We start from the raw sequence: 21,421 nt of genomic DNA, 5'->3' as shown, positions 1-21,421 counted from the left end.
GAATTTCTTTCATCAAAAGATGCCATGAAGGAGGGAAAATGGGAGCCAGAAAATGAAAATTGCTATTTGCAGTATATATAACAAAGGACCTATATCCATAATACGAATGGGAAGAATTTCTACTAAAAAATAATAATAAATAAAAAATGATAATAATAAAATTTAAAAAATGCAAACCAAAAAAAATTTCGTGCCATGCTGACAGGAGGATGGCAAAAATTATTTAGATAGCTTTGCAGTGAAGAGGATATGCAGATGAACAATAAAATGTAAAAAGTTTCTCCATCTCATTAGTCGTTAAGAAAGTCCAAATTAGAACTATGATATGAGAGCACTGCACAGCCACCATGTTGGCTAGAATTAAGAAGATCAATGATACCCAGTGTTACCGGGGATATGAAGCCGGGGAGGGTCTGAAACACTGGGTGGGGACAGGGGTTGGCTCATTGCCCTGGACAGAGGTCCCCAGTATCTCCGTATTCTCTGAGTTAGCGGTTCCACTTAGGCATCTCCCCAACAGCAGTGTGCACACAAATACACAGAACACCTTTATTTGTAATTGACAAAGCCAGGAAACACCCCCCAAACGTCCATCAATAGTAGATGAATAAATGATTGATGTATTCATGCGGTGGCATCTCGTTCTGTGATAAAGCTATACAGAAAATTCTCCACACAGCAGCGTGGCTGAATTTCACAAATGTGGATGACAAAAAGTGGCACAAAGAAAATATCTGAATAGTTTAAAAATGAAAAATCAGGCAAATCCTATGGTCTAGACATCCAGGTAGTGGTTTTCTTTGGTGGATGTGGTGTCTGGAAAAGGGTATGAAGGGATATAATTTCATCATCTGGGTAGATGTGTTTACTTTGTGAGAATTCACCAAAGTGAGTATTTAAAATCTGTGACCTTTTGCTGCATGCTATACTTCACTGATAAAGTTTATTAAAAATATCAATGAGAATAAAAGTTATTAAGCATTAGCATCATGTAGCCCTGTGCCAGGCGCTGGGAGTGCAGTCAGGAGAATGACCTAGTGTGGCCATCAGGAGTGGAAGGAGGAGATGAGTGGTGTAATATGTGATGGGCCATCAGAAGTAATTGGGTAGGAGTGAACTCCGAATACTAACAGCACACTAAGGGACAACTTACAACTCAGCACTTGCTGGCTTGTAGTAGTTGCTTAATAAAAGTAGTTCCTCATTCCTCCTTGGAATACTGATAAGTCATCCAGAAAGGGGGAGATGATGTTCAAAGTCCTCTTTTTCAGTGCACAGTACATGTTAGGAGTAAAGGTGGTAGCATATTTTTTTTTCTTTTTTGATGTCTAAACAGGAAGCCTCCCTTACCAGTGTGTTAAATAGAATTCCAACCTCCTCGGCTGAAATGAGGTCATCAGTTACTGCTCTCTCCACGGCATATTAACACAGGGACCTTCCATTGTATGTGTAAGCGAGGATTCTAAGCCCCTTCTGTCTCTACCAGGACCATGCGTGCTATGAACTGTTTGTGTCCCCCTGCCCACATTCATATGTTGACATTCTAAGCACAAATATGATGGTATTAGAAAGCGTGGGGGGAAGGGCAACTGGGTGGTTCAGTTGGTAAAGCCACTGCCTTCAGCTCAGGTAATGATCCCAGAGTCCTGGGTTCGAGTCTCATATCAAGCTTCCCCTGCTCTGCAGAGAGTCTGCTTCTCACTCTCCCTCTGCCTCTCCCCCTGCTTGTGCTTGCTCTCTGTCAAATAAATAAATAAAGTCCTTAAAAAAAAAGAGAAAGTAAGTGTGGGGCCTCTGAGAGAAAATTCGCTCCTGAGGGTGGAGCCCTTGTGAACAGGGTTAGTGCCTTTCTAAGAAGAGATGGGAAAGCTTGGTATTTCTCTCTCTGCTGTGAGGACAAAGCCAAACCACAGCCATCTGTAGATAAAGAAGAAGGCTGATAGCAAAACCTGCCCCTGCTAGCACCTTAGTCTCAGCCGGATGTCCAGGTGCCAGAATTGTGAGAGAGAAATGTGTCTTATTTCAGTCAGCAGATTATGCCGTTCTGTGTCAACAGCCTGGACGGACTCGGGCCGCATAGCCTCACGGGAAGGTGACAGAGGGTAAAATGAGGGAATGCCTGCCGCCCGGCCAGCACTGAGGCTGTAGGGTGACAGGGAGAAGGCTGGCTATGGGGAGGACATGGATGATGAGAAAAATAGGCTCACTTTGGGGACAGTGCCCAGGGGGCCACCACGAGGTTGGAAGGCCCTGGCCAGTGGCATCTGCTTCACATCCTCCCATGGGCTGCTGCTTCTGGACCACACAGAAAGGGGCTGTTGAGTCCCTACTGTGGCATGCTCAGGAGGGAACAAGCGAACTGGCCGCAGTCTGGACTTGCATGCAGGTGCTTTGAGGTGGCAGACCGGGAGTTACTTTTTAAATCACTGGAAAATTCTTCCCTTTGAAATCCAGAGTTTCAGAGGAGAGCAGAGAGTGAGCAGTGATGTAGGCAGAGAGCGTCCATCCGATAGAAACGTGTGCCTGTGTGCACCAGAGCCACCTGTAGCATTCCAGCAGCTGAATGCTTGGGGGAAAGCATGACTCCTCATGCCAGGCTGAGTTACGTTCCACGTCATCACCCGCTGCTCCCTGTGCGATCGAGTGTCAGTTACTGAACCTGGAAGGTCTCAGTTTTCGTCTCCAAGGTGGGCATCTTAGTAGCAGTCGTGAGGATGAAATCAGTTAATTTCCATGAAGCACTTAGCACCATGCCTGGCACAGGTAGGTACCACACACGCTTGATGTAAGTGACATGAAGAAGTGCTAAGGCTTTTGAGATCGGCTGGGACCGGACCTGGAGCGCCCGTGTGTCAAGTCATCAGAGTGAAGGGGGAGGAGGGCCGCAGGGGAGAACGCTTGTGCCCCTCACCCCCACCGGGGAGGCCTCCGCTCTGCCTGCCAGAGGCTTGTTGGTACTTCTGTTGCAGACATTGTCAGTCTGCTGTGTTCAGGCAGCCGTAGCTCCCGTGAGTTTGTAAGCTCTTGGAGGACAGTGGCTGTGTTTCTGCAAATCCTGTTTCCCATACAATGCCGAGTGCGGCCCTGGACATAGGCTGGTGTTGGATAAATGCTGCTCACGTTGACTCCTTCCTAGCGCAGTAGGCAGAGAACATTACTCAGGGCCTCACACATATGAGCACTGCGCTTTCAAACCAAGGTTATATTTTTACTTTTACTTTGAAGCCATCACTAACCTTTTACAGATGAGGTCTCAGAGAAGCAAGGAGCTCAGCTCATTTGCCTGAGATCGTACAGGGAGTCACTGTGGTGCCTGGAAGTGTTTCCCTTTCCGGCTATCGCCGGTTACCCCCACGGAGCCTGGAGTGGGCTCAGAGAAAGGACAGCCATGCTAGCCAGGGCTGTGCTCCCAAGAAGCAGGCTTCAGGAGCAGGTGCATAGGTGGAACGGGGAGGGCCGAGTCTTGATCTCCGCCAAAGCAGAGATGCTGTTTCAACTGCAGTTTTTGAAAAATGCCTGTGTATTCCTTGTGGGATTTCCTGTAATTCATTTTTGCTCTCATCTTCCAACACTATTTATTTACCTAAGCTTTTGTTCTCTTTGAAACTATTTCAGCCACATGTCATTCATTGTGTTAAAACCTGGGCCCTTCATCCTGCTCGGATTTTGTTTTTTATTTTTCTTTTTTTTCCCCCTCTCTCCAGCTGCTCTCCATATCACTTTTAATTCTCTGCCGCTTTGGCCTGACTCCTATCCGGTGCCGAGGGTCGCCTTACACTCCCACCCACGCTCTCCCGGGAGTGGGGCTGGGGGTGTTGAATCAGGATCCAGCTTCAGGATCTACTTTTCTTTCTTGTCTCCTTGTTGTCTGAAGCTTGGGGTAAGGGTAGATTAATCGGTCTATGTGTGGTGGAGCCCTGTGACCCGCCCTGGGGGAGCTCCTTGCCCCACAGAAACTTGGCTCGGTTTTGGCTGGCAGACTGAATTCCAGGCTTTGAAGAATCTGTCAATGTTCAACTAACCCCACAAAACCTCTGGAAGTTTTTGATGGAACCGAAACTCATACCAAGGGAGGAGGTACTGAGCTTGGCATCAGAGGCTGGGGAGAGCTCCCTGCCAGATGAGTTCTTTTTCTCTTGAGATTTCAGGCCTTGCCCCATAATCTGAGTGTCCTACAAGCTGTCCAAGCCGTCCCGTGTCTCTCCTGGTGTCTTCCTGCAGCATCTCCCTGGTCTGCTCTCTGTCTTTGAGGGCATGATCAGGGCTGCTGGTTCCTCTCTCCACCTTGAAGGAGCCATCCGAGAATTTTATAAATGAGATCATTTGTCTAGGGGCAAGAAGGTTGCTGAGGGAAACGTACTGTTGCTTTCTCCAGGGAGCAATGGGACACTAACATTTATTCAGCAGTTCCTGTATGCCAGGCACAAGGCCACTTGCCGTATACATAGGGTGACCAACCATTCCAGTTTGCTTGGGACTGTGGAGAGGTATCCTGGGGCACTGGACATACAGTGCTAAAGGAAGAATGACTCTGTAAAGGAAGTGCCATTCTTCCCACCTTACAGCTGAGAAAACCAAGCCTCAAAGTTAGCTGAGATAAGTTAGCTTGTTGAAGGTTGCTGAGCACACTGTTTGACTGGGAATCAAGTGTAGATCTGTCTGATTCAGACCCAGAGCTTTATACCAGTCAAGGCCTTCAGAATACAAGACGCTCGTCTCCTCAGATTGTGTGGCCCAGTGGACCATGCATCCTCTATTTCTTTCTCTTGTGTTTTTGTCTGGTCTCGAGGTCTATTGGAGATGCCTCTCCCTCCCTCTCTCCTCCCCCTGCTGACTGAGGTAACTCCTGCCTCACCTCCTCCAGGGGGTCCTCCCTGACTAACCAAGCTAGGTCGGGGGCCAGGACTCCATATTGCCGTTAGACTTGCTCAGGTCTGAGTCATGACTTATTCCATGCTGTCTTCTAAGTGTCTGCCTATATATCTCTCCACCCCTACTGGGCTGGGACCTCGTAGAATAAAAGGAAACATCTTCCATCTGTAGATCTCTAACCCTTAACACAGTGCGTGGCATATAATTGGGATTCAGGATATAGCTGCTGAATTAGTTTGTAAGATATCAGAAAGAAGCTGTGTGATTTAGAATCAGTTTCAGATCTGTTTAAGGATTTATTTCATAAGATACATTTCTTGTACTTGGGCCAGTCCTCTTTCTTTTGATTTCTTTATTTTAAAAGTAATTTTTGTGTGTTAACTTGGCTATTTGCGTTGGATTTCAGCCTGACCCTTTACCATGTCTAATGCCTGCAAGTGAAAAATTGTCTTTTATGAGGTCATAGATGAGAATGTCCAAGTAGTCTGGAGGCCGTACTGAGGTTGGGGAGAAAGGAATTTCTGAAACCAAGTTTTTGCTTTGTCTTTGCTGTGGATTTTGCTAGCATTCTCCCAAGGCTCAGATTTCCTAGCTATTACATATTAGTCTACCTTCGAGATTTGATCTTTCTGGTCAGAAGGGAGGGACAGAGGAGTAAGACCCAGTTCTCTGAAGATTGGTTCTTTGTTCTCTGGCCCTCCCAGGGCTCTTGTATTGGTTTCTGATTGGTGCCAGTCATGGAAGAGGGTAGCTTTCAGAAAGAAGTGAGAAGTGCCATTCCAAGTAGAATTGTGGTATGAGGAGTGCTACATGTTATTGCGGCTTTTAGAGATAAAAACAGCTATTGGTTTATTCTCAACAATGTTTAAAATGGTAGCCTGGATGGTTGCTGCTATCTGGTACCTCCTCTTCCTTATTCCCTGGAGCCTCCCATTATTCTGTCACCGGTGGTGTATGCAAGGGTGGGAAAACAAAAACGGTCCAGTCAATCCAAGTAAACCCAAATAACTCAGGCAAGGCACGCACCATGCTGACAAGAGCGTCTGCTCTCTTGCTAAGCCGTGCTGTTAACACCCCTGACCAAGAGTTGCCAGTCGTCACAACAATGGCAAAAATATACTGAGTAAACTGTGTCCCATGCCCTGTTCTCCCCACTTCACCTGCCCAATAGCCTTATGAGTTATGCATGGTCATCATTCCAATTTTTTCGACAAGGAAGCTGAGGCACAGGAAGGTGAAATAATCTTTAAATCAGGTAGTCCAATTCTAGAGCCCTTGTTCTTAACCATTACACCCTGACTAGTTCAAGTAGCCAGTGAAAGTCTGTCTGCATCTCTTTCAGATGGAGACCCCTCGCTGTTCTCTTTCTGGCTCTGTGGAGGGTGCAGGGTGGGGACGGGAGACAGTGGCCGTGCCAAGGTGTGTCAAATTTCTTTGTAGGATTATCATGTAGGGGTTTGTATTGTTGTTGTTTTTAAAGATAAGTCTACTTCAGGATTTAGACTGGGTGAATTCTAAACCGAATTTTTTTTCACTTTTTTAAAAATTTCTTTTCTGTATAACAGTATTCATTGTTTTTGCACCACACCCAGTGCTCCATGCAATACATGCCCTCCCTATTACCCACCACCTGGTTCTCCAACCCCCCACCCCCCTGCCCCTTCAAAGCCCTCAGGTTGTTTTACAGAGTCCATAGTCTCTCATGGTTCATCTCCCCTTCCAATTTCCCTCAACTCTCTTCTCCTCTAAACCGAATTTAAAAGCCAAAGTGATATTTCATCAAACACTAGGTTCACAGAAATCTTCTCAGCTGTTTCATTCTCCTTCTTGTGTTGGGCTTGAGATGAACCCCGTGGGCGTACTGTAGTGGCATTATAACAATAAATCCTGAAAGGGATCCGAGTTCAGCTATGTTGAGTGTAAATCCTTCGCATTCTTGCGCACAGTTGAAAAGAAAGGAACTCATTTCTGTAGGCTCTTTAGGATTTAGAGTTCAGTGGAACCACTTGTGATACCGTCTTCCCCCACCCTCCCTCTGAGGGATCTTGGACAAGTTACTTGACAACTTTGGTCTCATTTTCCCCGTTAGTAAGACTGAAGTAATAACTGCCTCTCGGGATTGTGAGAAGAGTTAATACCATAGTTTTGGCAAGTGTCAGGCACAAAGCCATCTTGCAGTAAGCATAAGGATCTTAGGAACTTTCCTCTTTACCTGTGATTTTAACTCTTCTAAACAAGATGTGTTGGGAGGCTCTAGTAATAATTTTACTATTACCCATGGATTGTCACTCATACCTCTTCAGCACTTTTCCCCATTAGTCATATTAAGACATAGAGCATTTTTCCATGATTACATCTGCCACTTTTTTCTAGAAAAGGCCTTGGGCTTTACTAGTATCTGCCTTCTATCACATCCATTCATTCATATATTAAACAACAACAGTGGGATGCCTAGGTGGTTCAGTTGGTTAAGCGTCTGCCCTTCCGCTCAGGTCATGATCCCAGATTCCTGGGTTCGAGTCCCGCATCTGGCTCTATGCTCAGCAAGGAGTCTGCTTCTGCCTCTCCCTCTGCTGCCCCCCACCCCTGCTTGTGCTCTCTCTCTCTCTCTCTTTCTCTCTGACAAATAAATAATAAAATACTGAAAAAAAAAAGGCTTAAAATAACAACAGCAACAAAACTTAGTGTGCCACCACCCTGGCGTCAGTCTACTCATAGTGTAGTAGAGGGAGACAGCTGTGCACACAAAGAAATCACAGATACACGGATAGAATCTGGACAGTGTCAGGGAGTGGAGTGTAAGAGAGGCTCCGTTGGCTCTCCCTGGCCGAAGTACCTGGAGGGATGGGGAACAATGTGGTCAGGGAAGACTTCTTTTGAAAGAGTGGAGTCTTCAAAATGTAGTCTGTGTTTGTCAGGGCGATTGTCAGGGGATGGAGTGTGTTGTAGAACGAATATCCTCAGCAGAAGGAACAGCACGAGCAGATGACCAGTGATACGGATGAGCAAGACACAGGACTAAGTAGAAGACTGTACAATTGTGCCGAGCACTTCCATAGGTCCTGGATTTAGGGTTCTCATTTGTTAAGTACTGGTATGTTCCATATGCATCTCACTTAATTCCCACAGCAGTGTTGTTAGGTAAGTATTGTTATTCCAGAATCTTCAGATACCAAACCTGAGGTTCTTTGAGATCAAGGCATTTGCCCAAGGGCCTGTAAGTGAGAGTCAAGTCTCTCAGTCTGAGGACAATGACAACTCCGGTAACAAAGACAGTCAGATGTTCGTATATGCTGGGCGTGCTCTGCCCTGTGCTGGATGTGTCCACGGGTCACATGTGGCTGTTTCAGCAAAGCTGAATGAGAGAGAAGCATCAGTCCCTCAGTTGCACGATCCATGTTTCGGGTGCTCAGTTGCCACATGGGCCTGGTGACTACTGTATCAGACTGTGCAGATCTAGAATATTTCCATCATCTCAGAGCAGTGTCTCTCTGTTGGACAGCACTTTACATATATTCACACATCTCATCCCTGTAGAAGTCCTAGAGGAAGATGCCATTATTCAAATTGTACAGAAACAAAGATAAGAAATGTGATTAAGGTCACACAACGAATGAGCCTATATCTTTAAGCACAGCACTATAATGTCAACTTCACATGTTCTATTCCAGATAGCATGAAAGAGCATTAGAAGAATAGAGTGCCATGGTTTCTTGTGTATAGACTAGTGTTTTGTTGTTGTTTTTTTAAGATTTTTAAAAATATTTAATTTATTTATTTGAGAGGCAGAGATCACAAGTAGGCAGAGAGGCAGGCAGAGAGAGAGAGGAGGAAGCAGGCTCCCCACTGAGCAGAGAGCCCAATGCGGGGCTTGATCCCAGGACCCTGGGTTCATGACCTGAGCTGAAGGCAGAGGCTTTAACCCACTGAGTCACCCAGGCGTCCCTAGACTAGTGTTTTATCCTCTGCAGAGTGAAACGTCTTCGAGATGGTTCTTACCCTTCCAGGAGCTGACTGTTGCTGGTGCAGGCCTTATAAACGTGAGGCTGGTGGTCTCCAGAGAGCCTCCTCCCCGGTGAGGCTGATAGGGTCATAGTAGAACAACTCATTTGATAGAATTATCAATCAATAGATTGATAGAATTATCAATCTATTCTTCCCTCCAAATGGCCATATCCATAATCAAAAGATGATAGAGTCTTATGTAGTGTTCAAAAACCCTTGTTTTTCTCTTCAGAAAATGTATCTGAGGCTGTTATTTCAAGGGAATTTTTTTCAAGATGCCAACATATCTGTAGCAGACCTTTTTATTTTCCAACACAGGGGAAAACCAAAACGAAAACCACTCCCCCCCCCCCCTCAAAAAAAACACAAAAAACTACAGACCTAGAAAATCCTAGTTTGAGCCCTTACCTCTGCCTCTAAGTAGCTAAATAAATTTGACTGAGTTACTTCATGTCTCTGAAATTCAGTTTCTTCGACTATGACCTAGAGAGAAAATAACATATCATGGGATTTTCTAAAAGCTAAATGAAGGGCACAGTGTTTGAGGATGCTTTGCAAGCTATAAAGTACTTTATATAGCTATAAAGTACGAGATGATTATAACACAAAGGCTAGAACTTGAGATGATTTTCTTCCATATAATCCTTTAAAGTTTTCAAAGCAGTGTGGCTTGATAAATTATAGGTTAACTTACTCGTAATCATAACATTTGCAAAGTTTCCATTTTCTTTTACATAAATGTAGTAGATGTTCAGAAAATGGATGGAAGGATGGATGGATGGTTGGTAGATAGGGGAGAGGGAGGGAGACAGCTCATAAGGGAAAATGGGAGAGCTATACTTAAAGTTTTAATTTTTTCTTTTTAATTTCATTTTAAACCTATTCCTTGGTACAAACTGTGTTCTGTGTATGTGGAGGAGTAGTGACTCTGTAAGCTTGTTTTCCTGCTGGGTTGGGTTTTTTTTTTTTTTTTTTTCATTCAACAAAAATTTATTGAGGAACTACCATCAGCCGAGCATTGTGCAAGTTTCAGGAAAAATAAGATTGAATGTCTCACTTCTCTTGGCCTCCCTATTTCTTCAGCTGCTAATTTTGCTCTTTAAATAACTTTCTGCAGAATGCTGAATAAACTGACACTTTACAGTCCCATGAAGGGCCCCAGCAGCGTTGAGGGCTGTGCTTGTCAAAATCCCGTCTTGTGAATTGTTTCCTGATGTACACGCGCAGCCTATGAGTCCTCTCTGGGTTGTGCAATGTATTTATTCAGAAAGGAGAAAGCTCCTCCTGCCCCTGGTTGCTTTCCCTGCTTTGGGCCTCTTTTCGCAGGGAAGGCCCCTCCAAGCTCTGTGTGTCTGAAGGAAAAACGAGATGAGATCCATCAGCTCTCAGCTTCCTGTGGCCTCAGAGCAGGCGTGTAGGCTCTGCCCTGCTGGGGACTGGGCTGGACACGAAGCAGGGTTAGAGGGCTTCTCCTGAGGGAATTGGACATGACCTGCCTCTTGCCCGTGTTAGGTGAGCCTGGCCTGAGGTGATCAACGTCTCAGAGCTCGAGAGTGTAGGATTTGGGGAGGCATTTTCTGCCCTCCTATTTTTAGAAAAGGAGACACTTTACTTGGTTTTTTGAAGAAGCACGGTGTGTTGTATGTTGAGAAGAGCAGAGAAAGGATCCCGATTTGTGACTTCACATATACGTTGTGGATGTGAAGGAATGGCTCAGACTTTGTTGTAGTGTGGCACAATTGGGCCTAAACTCAGCTTTTCGCACTCTCAACCCATGGCTCTTACCAGTGTTCTGTGGTGTGCTGATATTTACAAATGTGTTTCCCTCACATAAGACAATATAACATCAAAAACTGAAGGAGTGTAGAAGGAACATGGGCTTTGGAATTGGACAGGACAGTGTCCAGTCCTGACACCCCTTCTACCTGCGTCATGTTCCTTGGGCATTTCACTTGAATATTCTGAACCTTTCCTTCTGCATCTGTTGAGAAAGGGAAAGAATGTAGGCATTGTGGAAATTAAATGAGATAATATTTAAAGAGCTCAGCACAGCACTCAGCCTATCTTAGATGTCTGATATCTTTTCTAGGAGGGAAGAGAGAATACAGCTGTCTCTTGGGAAATAATTGAGTGGTTGTTGGTGCTGATGATGGTGCTAGTGGTGAGGGTCGTTGTGATAGTAGCAATGGAGACATAGCTACCATTAATCAAACTTTTATTTTTGAAATCTCCTTAGTATCCCAGTGACCATATGATACTGCTGTTGTCTTCATTTTATAGCTGGTCTTCCGGTCTCCAAATTCCACTCTTCTCCCATTACAATGCCCTAGTCCTCAGATTCCAAGCCTAGATGTACCAACAATGAATCTACTGGAGAAGAAACAAGGAAATAGATACTATAGACTTTTTTTTTTCTCACTTTCCCATTTGAAACCCTGTGAGATACGCTTTGCCTGTGCTTTATATATGTAGAGTCAGTAAGTATGGGCCATCATCAGGAATTCCCTGAACTTATTTAGAACACTGTGGACCACCAGTGGCTGACCCCTCTTCTGTCAGGGATCTCAGGATCAGTATCTTTAAGACCCTAGTATATTGAGATCTACAGATAATATCAGCCACCCGGTTATTGGGTTTTTATCTTGGAGAACAACCTAGGAACAAACCTACCTGGATATGAATACTAACCCTGCTTCTTGTGAGCTATGTGAACATGGTTAAGTTACCCCTCATTTGCAAGCTTCAGTTTCCTCTTCTCTGAAATGAGGGTGATAACAGTACCAGTCACATTCAGTGGTTTTAAGAATAAAATGAGATAGGTATGGAGAGAGCGCGTTAATACTAGCTCAGATCTAGGGTTTCTTCCTGTGCAAAACTCTTTGTGCCCTGGATGGGGAGCTGTATCACTCTGGGTCCACCTAGAAAAATAAAAACTAAGTATTTAAAAAACAGGAAATTTAGTACAGAAAATTGGTGACCCAAATAACGAAGTCACCAGGACGGGCTATATCCTTGTGAAGCTAGCCAGCGAGCAGCAAAATGGAAGCTGCTACTACCCCAGGCCAGAGTGAAAAGGAAGGAAGAGGTTACCAGAGTCCAAAGGTGTCAGCAGATATCAGAGCCATGTGGCCCTGTCAGCAGAGCTGAAGTCATGCAGGAGAAGGAGACACACTCTGACTCTCTACTTTCTACAGCCTTCAGATCTCCCCGCCGATGTTGAACTGCAGTCTGCAGGATCCCGCAGTACTGAGCAGAGTAAGGGACTTGATGAAAGCCAGTAGGCCCAGGACTCTAACGGGCTCAGTCTCAGACCTCAATCATCCGGTTGCTGGGACCTCATTGTGGTGACAATCACCACAGGAAGTTTGAAAGAGTCTTACCTCCCCCTGCTGCTGGGCCTCTGAACAATGGCCCAGGTTTTTAAGTGGCTGTGCTCGGGAAGGTAGAATTTGGAAAAAGCCTTGGAAAAACCTAGAAAGTTGTTGGAATGTGAGAGCCTGTCATTGGTCCTTGAGATCCTGCTTTCTGGAAAGACCTGCTTGCTGAGCAGCCAATACTGTCAGTATCTGGGCATTTATGGCCTGAGGAGGCACCCCCTCCACCTTTCTCCTGGCCAATTCCGGCAGAACACAGCATTGACACACCTTCTAGGGAAACCTCCCTGAACCCCTGCTGGTTGAACTAGGCTGCTCCTGTGGTCTCCACGTTTCCATCTTATCCTGACTCCCCATACCGAAGTGCTCTTTTAGGGTTCTCTTTCCTCTCACCAGACTGGGAGCAGTCCAAGGACAGAGAGTTGTCTTCCTTATCCTTGCATTCCCACGCATTGGTACTTTTGCCTTCTGCTCTGCACCAGCATCTATGTAGGGGCTGGGCTTCTCAGCATGTGGATAAGAAAGTGCCAGCTTCCAGAAGCTTTTATTATAGAAGAGGCAGGCAGTGTAGGCTTTTAAAACCACCAGTGTCTAATACCTCTATTCTTTTGAAGCTGTTTCAAAAAACAGAAAGGGAAGGAAAACCTCTAAACTTGTTGCATGAGGCCTGTATTACCTTGACCAAAACGAGATAAAGACCCCACCAAGAAGGAGAATTATAAATCAATATCCCTGACGAGCACAGATGCCAAAATTCTCACCAAGACACTAGCCAGTAGGATCCAACAGTGCATTAAAAGGATTATTCACCATGCCAAGTAGAATTTTTTCCTGGGCTTCAAGGGTGGTTCAACATCTACAAATCAGTTAATCAATGTGATGCACCACATTAATAAAAGAAAAGACAAGAACCATATGATCCTCTCAATTGTTGTAGAAAAAGCTTTTGACAAAATACAACATCTTTTCTTGATTGAAACTCTCCACAGTGTAGGCATAGAGGGCACATACCTCAATATCATAAAAGCCATTTATGAAAAGCCCACAGCAAATATCATTCTCAATGGGAAAAACTGAGAGCTTTCCCCTGAGGTCAGGAACATGACAGGGATGCCCACTCTCACTACTGTTATTCAGCATAGTACTGGAACTCCTAGCTTCAGCAGTCAGACAACAAAAAGAAAGGCATCCGAATTGGCAAAGAAGTCAAACTCTACTCTTCACAGATAACATGCTACACAGTATGGAATACCCCCAAATACTCCACCCCCAAACTCCAGAACTCATATAAGAAATTAGTAATGTGACAGGATATAAAATCAAGGCACAGAAATCATTGGAATTCTTTACAGTAACAATGAGACAGAAGAAAGAAATTAAGGAATCAATTCCATTTACAACTGCATCAAAAACCACTCTAACCAAAGAGCCAAAAGATCTGAACTCTAAAAACTACAGAATATTTAAGAAATTAAGGAAGACACAAAGAAATGGAAAAACATTCCATGCTCATGGTTTGGAAGAATAAATATTATTAAAATGTTTATGCTACCCAGAGCAATCTACACATTTAGTGCAGTCCCTCTCAAAATATCATTAACACTTTTCACAGAGCTGGAACAAATAATCCTAAAATTTTTATGGAATCAGAAAATATTCTGATATTTTCTGAATAGCCAGAGGAATGTTAAAAAAAGAAAATCAAACCTGGTAGCATCACAATCCAAGACTTCAAGCTATATTACAAAGCTGTAATTATCAAGACAGTACGGTATTATCACAAAAATGGACACATAGATCAATGGAACAGAATATAGAACCCAGAAATGGACACTTAACTGTATGGTCAATGAATCTTCAACAAAGCAGGAAAGAATATCCAATGGAAAAAGTATAGTCTTGTCAATAAATGGTGCACCCAATAAAATTGGAGAGCCACATGTTCATGAATGAAACTTGGCCATTTCCTTATATCATATATGAAGGTAAACTCAAAATGGATGAAAGACCTAAATGTAAGACAGGAATCCATCAAAATCCTTAAGAACACAGGCAACAACCTCTCCAACCTCGGCTGCAGCAACTTCTTGATAGACACATCTCCAAAGGCAAGGAAAACAAAGGCAAAAATGAACTTTTAGGACTTCATCAAGATAAAAAGTTTCTTCACAGTAAAGGAAACAAACAAACAAAAAAACTGAAAGGCAACCTATGGAATGGGAGAAGATATTTGCAAATGACATATCAGATAAAGGGGTAGTGTTCATGATTTACAAAGAACCTAACAAACTCAACACCCCAAAAAAACAAGTAATCCAGTCGAGAAATGGGCAGAAGACATGAACAGGTATTTCTCCATAGAAGACATCCAAATGGCTAACAGACACATGAAAAAAATGCCCCATATCCCTTGGTGTCAGGGAAATACAAATCAAAACCACAATAAGATACCACTTCACACCAGTCAGAATGGCTAAAATTAATAAGTCAGGAAACAACAGATGTTGGTGAAGATTTGGAATAAGGGAAACCCTCTTACACTGCTGGTGGGAATGTCCTGATATAACCATTCTGGAAAATAGTATGGAGGTTCCTCAAGAAGTTAAAAATAGAGCTACCCTATAATCTGGCAATTGCACTATTAGGTATTTACCCCAAAGATACAAATGTAGTGATCCGAAGGGACATCTGCACCCCAATATTCATAGCAGCAATGTCCACAATAGCCAAACTATGGAAAGAGTCCAGATGTCCATTGACAGATGAGTGGATAAAGAAGGTTTGGTGTATATATACACAATGGAATATTACTCAGCCATCAGAAGAGATGAAATCTTATTTTCATCAACGTGGATGGAACTGGAGGGTATTACGCTGAGCGAAATAAGTAAATCAAATTATCGTATGGTTTCACTCATGTGCAAGTATAAGAAACAGCACAGAGGATCATAGGGGAAGGGAGGGCAAACTGAATGGGAAGTCCTCAGAGAGGGAGAAGAACCATGAGAGAACTCTTCACTATAGGAAACAAACTGAGAGTTGCTGGAGAGTAGCTGGGAGGGGGATGGGTAATGGGGTGACAGGCATTAAGGAGGACATGTGATAGGATGAGCACTGTGTTTACACAACTGATGAATTCTTGGACACTACACCTGAGACTAATGATGTGCTATATATTGGCCATATATATATACTACTTGAGTTTAAATTAAAAAGCAAAACAAAACAAAACACTGTCTTGTGTGCTAGGGAAGTTCAAGGGTGTGTTTGAATACTGAACAGGGAGACTCCCATCTTTCCTGGAGGACCAGGGAAGCCACCTGAGGAAGTAACATTTGAGTAAGGAATAAATAGGAGTAGCCTGGCAAGGAGGTTGGGGAATGGCATTTCAGATGGAGGGAAGAACAAGTACAAAGGCCTTGAAGTGGGAAAGACAGCGGAGAGTGGGGACAAGGCTGGCGCCGGGTGGAATTGGGGAGGTCACCCGGAGCCCAGTCTCTGCCCTGCCCCAGCACACTGCACCCCTGCCCGTGGTTGTAGTGAGGAATGTTGGCATGTCTGCAGCTCCCACTTCCTGACACCTGCTGTATAGTTTCTCCACCGATGGGTGTGGCATTGACAAGACGGACTTGACAGGGTTAATATAAAAGGAGGTCCTACACATAAGTGTTCAGCATAGTGCCTGGTATTTCCTGACGGCTGCCGCTTTGATTATTCTAATGATGGTGACTAGGATTCCTACAACAGTTAGACGCTGTACATGGACCAGACAAAGCACGGGCATCACATGTTTCCTAGGTTCCCCACACTGGCCTACACAGGAACGCTCTCTCAGTGTTTGGCTGTATAATGGAGTGTTGTATGCTTATTCTTAGTGTTCTTTTCTCATTATTTATTTTATTATTTTTTTGAAGAGGGGTTTTGTTTTGTTTTGCTTTCTCACAGGAGTGATTGGAGCAGATGTGAGAGGGTACGGCCTTGCCTGTGAGGGACAGCCAGTGACGTCACGGCTGGCTATCATCTGTGGAACATCTTCTTGTCACATGGGGGTGAGTCTGCTGGGTAGAGGGGGGGGCGACTGCCAGCGGGTTGGGAGCGGGGTGTGGGGGGAGGGGGGCAGCCTAAGAGGAGATGTGACTTCTGGCGCTGTTGCCTGTCAGTTTCTTCCCTTCCTGCTGCCTGCCTGCTCTGTCTAGCCAGAAGCCCAGCCCATCTCCCAAAAGCTGTACTTAAATTTGCTGTATCTTTGTCCAGGGGCCAGATTCTTAAAAAGTGTAGAGGTCTGAGTCTGTCTTTGACATCTCCCTGGTCAGAAAGCTCAGGCATGAGAGCTGAAATTGGATCCAAGTGTGGCAGCGCCTTGCTCCCAGGCTGATCTGTCCCTAATGGGTTGCTGAGTCTTCTCTGCAAAGGGGTGTCTGTTTTCCTTGGCCGCTGAGCTCTCTCCAAATCAATATAAATCCATCTCCCTGGAAGCGCCCTGATGATCTATAGAATTGGGCTGCATATCATGACTTCAAAAGAACACTGATAAGCAATTTTCACTTTGTTAATTTTTCTCCATGAATTAGTGGAAAGGCGTTCTCCAAGATTGCAGTTAAAATATAGTGCTTGCCCTAAAATTTATATCTCCTTTAAATGCATGAGTCTGAAAGCATTCCATTTCGATAAGTACCCATTTCTACCATATTTTTATTTAAAAGTCATTACTCTGTTAAACTTAGATGGACGACTCCTTGGATTTTTCCCAGATGAGTAAAATAGAGGGAGAGAGGGGGAGGAGGAGGAGGCAGGCAGGGGGAGAAGGAGAGGAAGGTGGGCGAGGATGAGCGTGGACCCAGTCCAGGGCAGAATATCTGTGACCATGGGGAATCAGGTGCCATGTCAAACTATGGTGAATAGCAGTAGGGACCAATGAGCCTTTTTTACCATTAAATATTTTGGTTGAGTACATACTTACTCCTCTCCCTTCTTGTGTCTGGAGCTGTGCTAAACCTTGGGGACATAAGGGTGACAGAAGTCCTCCTATCGATGAGGCATCATCATAGCTGGCATTACCAGTACAAGGCCCCAGAATATCCATGCAGATGGAACCCAGGATCCTGAGCACCTACCATGTGCCAAACAGTGTGCACCGCTTCCCATTTCATGGTAGATCCAGCTCCGTTGGTTTCCAATTGTACTTCCTCTGCTTACTAAGTATGGGGCCCCTGGCAAGGCACTTAGCCCTTTGGGGCTCAGATTCCTTCTCTACAAAATGTGGAGAGTCCAAGTACACAGCTCCTAGTGTTCTGAACTTGAAATGAGGCTGTGACGCACTTGCCATGAAGGGCGAGCTCCGTGGTGGTTAGCTCTTGAAGAGATGTGCTGGTGCTGTTGGGCAGAAAGGACGCAGGGACTGACTCTACCTGGGAAGGGTCCAGGGTTAGGGACACCTTCCTGAGGGGACATTTATGTTGAATTCCAAGGTCATAGATTCCCTTGATCCTGCCCTTTCCCCCTGCCAAAAGAAAGCCCCCAAAACAAAACAAAACAAAAAATGTTTTGCTTTTGTTTGTTTCTGTGGACAAGGTCTTAAGTGAAACTTTTTAAATTGAGTTTTTAAAATCCCCTCAGTATCCCTGTTGTAGGGTCCAGCTGTCCCTGAAGGGAGAGGTCTGCAGAGGCCTTGGGCCGCCTCACCCAGGAGGCACCTGGCCGGGCAGCCCGCCCTCACCTCTGTGGACATGAGTCTGCACCGCCTAGCTTTTCTTAACTAAACCCCGATTGAAACCTATTTAAATCACTCCCATTTTCACAGGGACACATCTAATCTGGTTCCTCCTGTGAAATCTGAATTTCAGAAATTTTAATTACACTCAGTTCAGACTTCTGAGCAGAAGCAAATCCAAACGAAACTGAGGGACTCTGTCATGTCCCCACTCCTCATTCTCCTTGTCTCTTAATGGGATTGGTGCTCCCTTTTCCTACAGGATCCATTTTGCCAATTAGGCAGCTAAGGCATAGAAGAATCCAGAAATGTTCCCTGGGTCACAAGCTGTTGAGCTGAGCAGAGCACTCAGGCCCAGCACTCAGATCCCACTCAGTGCCTCGCAGTGCTGTGCCCCATGGTCACGTCCCTCAAAGAAGTGGAGCCGACCTGGGCTTCAGAGCTCTCCAGATGCGGGTTGAACCCCTGCTCATGCACGTTTTGAGCTTATGACCTGAGAGGTGAGCTACTTCTCCAAATCTCACATCCTTCCGCCATCCCATCAGGGCTGATGTTGCTGTTTAGTGTGAATTGTGCACGTATGTATCTAGTCTAGAGCAGACACTCAGAAATGGTGGAGATTCTTAGTACACTGTCCTAGTGATATATAAGGCTCACACGAAGCAACTGTTGGGGCTTTAACGAGTTTGATGGGCAGCTGCAGTTGGTTGCAATGAATTAGGGCCATAAAATGCCAGTTTATTATGGTCGTGTTGTGCTGGAAATAAAGTCCCCACCCCCATCCAGCTTTGTACTTGGGAGTGGGAAGGGACCTTCTGGGCCAACGGGATTAATCATCAGCTTTAATGTTATGTGGCGAGGGCGAGACTGTGGTCATGCTGGCATCAGAAAATGCCTTTGATCTTGCTCAGGTGCCGGGCGCCTAGTGAGCCAGCAACAATAACACCTTTGTGAGGTCTAGGAGAGGTGCAGGTCTAAGGAAACACTCCCAGGGAAAATCAAGGACCCCCTTTGTTGTGGTTCTGGCAAATAAAACCACCAACTGTCAGGAAAAATTCACCAAACAGAATACAGGGACCAGAGGGGACTCTGGGCTTTTCAAAAAGTGGTGTTCAACCTGGGCTAAAGGATTCTGTTTCTTCCTGTCTGTTCACTGATGTTTCTGAATCAGTATGTTGATTGAGTCAAAATTCCCAAGAATATTTTGTGCTTGATCCAGGCTGCCTCTTTCTACATATGAATGAATGAATGGCCAAGTAAACAAATGCTAATAAATACTTAGAAGTTCCTTACCTCCTGGTTCCTATTACTTCCAGGAATCTGGAAAAAAAAAAACTTGAGGTTGAATGTAAGATTTAGACTAATCAGGCCTTTGATATTTTGGAAGATACAGGTGTGGGCTGTACGTTTATCTTCCTTTAGATGATTTAATTAACAAGAGAAAAAGAATGCTTGTTCTTTTTTTTTTTAACTCCATGAAAGCAGAGCTGCTTGCTCAGAGTTAATTACTAGCAAGTCCCCCAAACCCAACATAATACACAGCAGGGGTTAGCCCAAGGTTGAAAAGTCATGGGGTCAGATGGAGCTGATCCTTGCCATAGCTCCAACACCCCTTCCCTGGGGTCCTCAAGTCAGATTGTGACTTGGCAATTTGTGTTGCGGTTAGCATGTCAGATGGGGAGAGGTCCCTGGGAAGTGGAAGAAGTATTGAAGAGGTAAGATGTGAACAGAACACTGGCTGTTGAGGGCTGGGAATTATGTCTGCATCTTAAATCACTCAGAACTGCAGTTTTTGCCAGGACTCAGATGAATGTGGGGATGGTGGTCCTCTGTTGATCTCAAGGACGTAGACTCCTGTGCGAGCCCCATCACTTACTTCCTTTAGGTCAGATACTCCTTCCACTCCCTCAGTGTTCTCATCTGTTCAATGTGGGCGGTCGTATTTACCCATAAAGATGGGTAAATTTCGAGGATTAAGTGGGGTGATCTTTACAAACTGTTCATCACTATGCCCAGCATAAAAGAACAAATACAGTGCTGTTATTGAAAATGATTTGTGAAGGCCAGAATGATCCATTTGGTAATAGATTTGAATTAGAGGCATCAGAGTAAACTCATGTTCGGCTTCATCTAGTTTATACATAGATACTTATACAAGTATATACAAATATCTGTAGATATATATATCTACATATATATATATAAAGTATACAAGTATCTGTAGATATTTATGGATGCGTGTATATATATCTACACATGTCTATTTGTTAGTAAACATACTTCTATTTCCTAGCTCTGACAGTTGAGAGGAGCTAGAAACCAGGATACCCCAGCAGCTAGTTGTTCCAAGCACACTGATACCCAGATCTTGGTTTCTAATGCATTTCTCCAATAAAAAGAGCTTGGACTCCTTGGAGAAGTGGTTGATTCTAGGACTGGAACAGGAAATGGATGAGCTAAGCCTGGGGTATATAATAGTACCAGAAAAGTGAGGAAATGTGCCTATATATATATATATATATATATATTAGGAGCCAACTGAAGGTGGTCCCAGTGACCAAGACTGGAACAATGTGGGCAGCAAAATAAAGTGGTATTGGATAATAACCTAAAGTATGACACAAATGTCATGAGTCCATAGTGATATACATAAATGACTAAATGTATAAGACAGATGTCTCCTGCAGAAGAATTCCAAATAATTTCTGTAGATACTTCCCCATCAATAAGGTGGAATATCATTTCCCACTCCTTAAGGGTGAGCTGCACTTAGTTACTTTCTTTCAAAGCGGACAGTATGAAAAGGGGGGGGGGGCATATAATTTTACGGTGGAGAGGTCTGACAAATGCTACCTCCACCAGATGGTGAAGGTCAACATCAATGGTGATAAGCCGTGTTGATAATATCTACTATTGATATGATTTAATGAGAATGGCACTTTATCATCTTCCTCAAAACCCATAACCACAGTGTAATCCTAAGAAAAAAATCAGCAAATCCAAGTTGAGGGAATTTCTGTGAAACACCTGACCCCTACTCCTCTAAACTGGGGGGTGGGGGGGGGTCATCAAAAAAATAAGGGAAGTCCCAAGAACCATCACCTCCAAGAGGAGCCTAAACAGATATGACAACTAAATGTAATATGTGGTCCTGGGTCAGGTCCTAGAACAGAAAAAGGACATTAGGTGAAAACTCAGCAAATTTGAATAAAGTAAGACATTTAGTAATAATATATCAGTATCGCTCTATAATTGTGATATTTATACCTTCTGTGGGGTATTAATGGTAGAGGAATTTGGGTGTGGGGTATATGGGGATTCTGTATATTTTTATAAGTCTTCTGTAACCTAAAACTGCTCTAAAATTAAAAGTTTATTTTTAAATCATTCATTAAATCATTTACTCATGTTGGAAACATCTTCTTGTACTTGCCTGGCTAAGTGGTAAGGGTACTAAGAT

General features: G+C 44.2%; 1 protein-coding gene across 6 annotated transcripts in view; it reads left to right on the top strand.

The window, feature by feature from the left end:
- The window catches only part of FGGY (FGGY carbohydrate kinase domain containing), a 408,575-nt gene that overhangs the window by 219,921 nt on the left and 167,233 nt on the right, over positions 1 to 21,421 (top strand). For all 6 annotated transcript variants that reach the window (XM_045978589.1, XM_045978603.1, XM_045978591.1 and 3 more), the window contains one exon: positions 16,197 to 16,300. In XM_045978589.1, the coding sequence (XP_045834545.1) occupies positions 16,197 to 16,300 (104 nt within the window). The remainder of the gene's footprint in view (positions 1 to 16,196; positions 16,301 to 21,421) is intronic.

This window comes from Meles meles, chromosome 1 (genome assembly GCF_922984935.1).
Source record: "Meles meles chromosome 1, mMelMel3.1 paternal haplotype, whole genome shotgun sequence".
Taxonomy (NCBI): domain Eukaryota; kingdom Metazoa; phylum Chordata; class Mammalia; order Carnivora; family Mustelidae; genus Meles; species Meles meles.
Note: the sequence above shows the minus strand (reverse complement) of the source record. Positions and strands in the feature narration are given on the sequence as shown.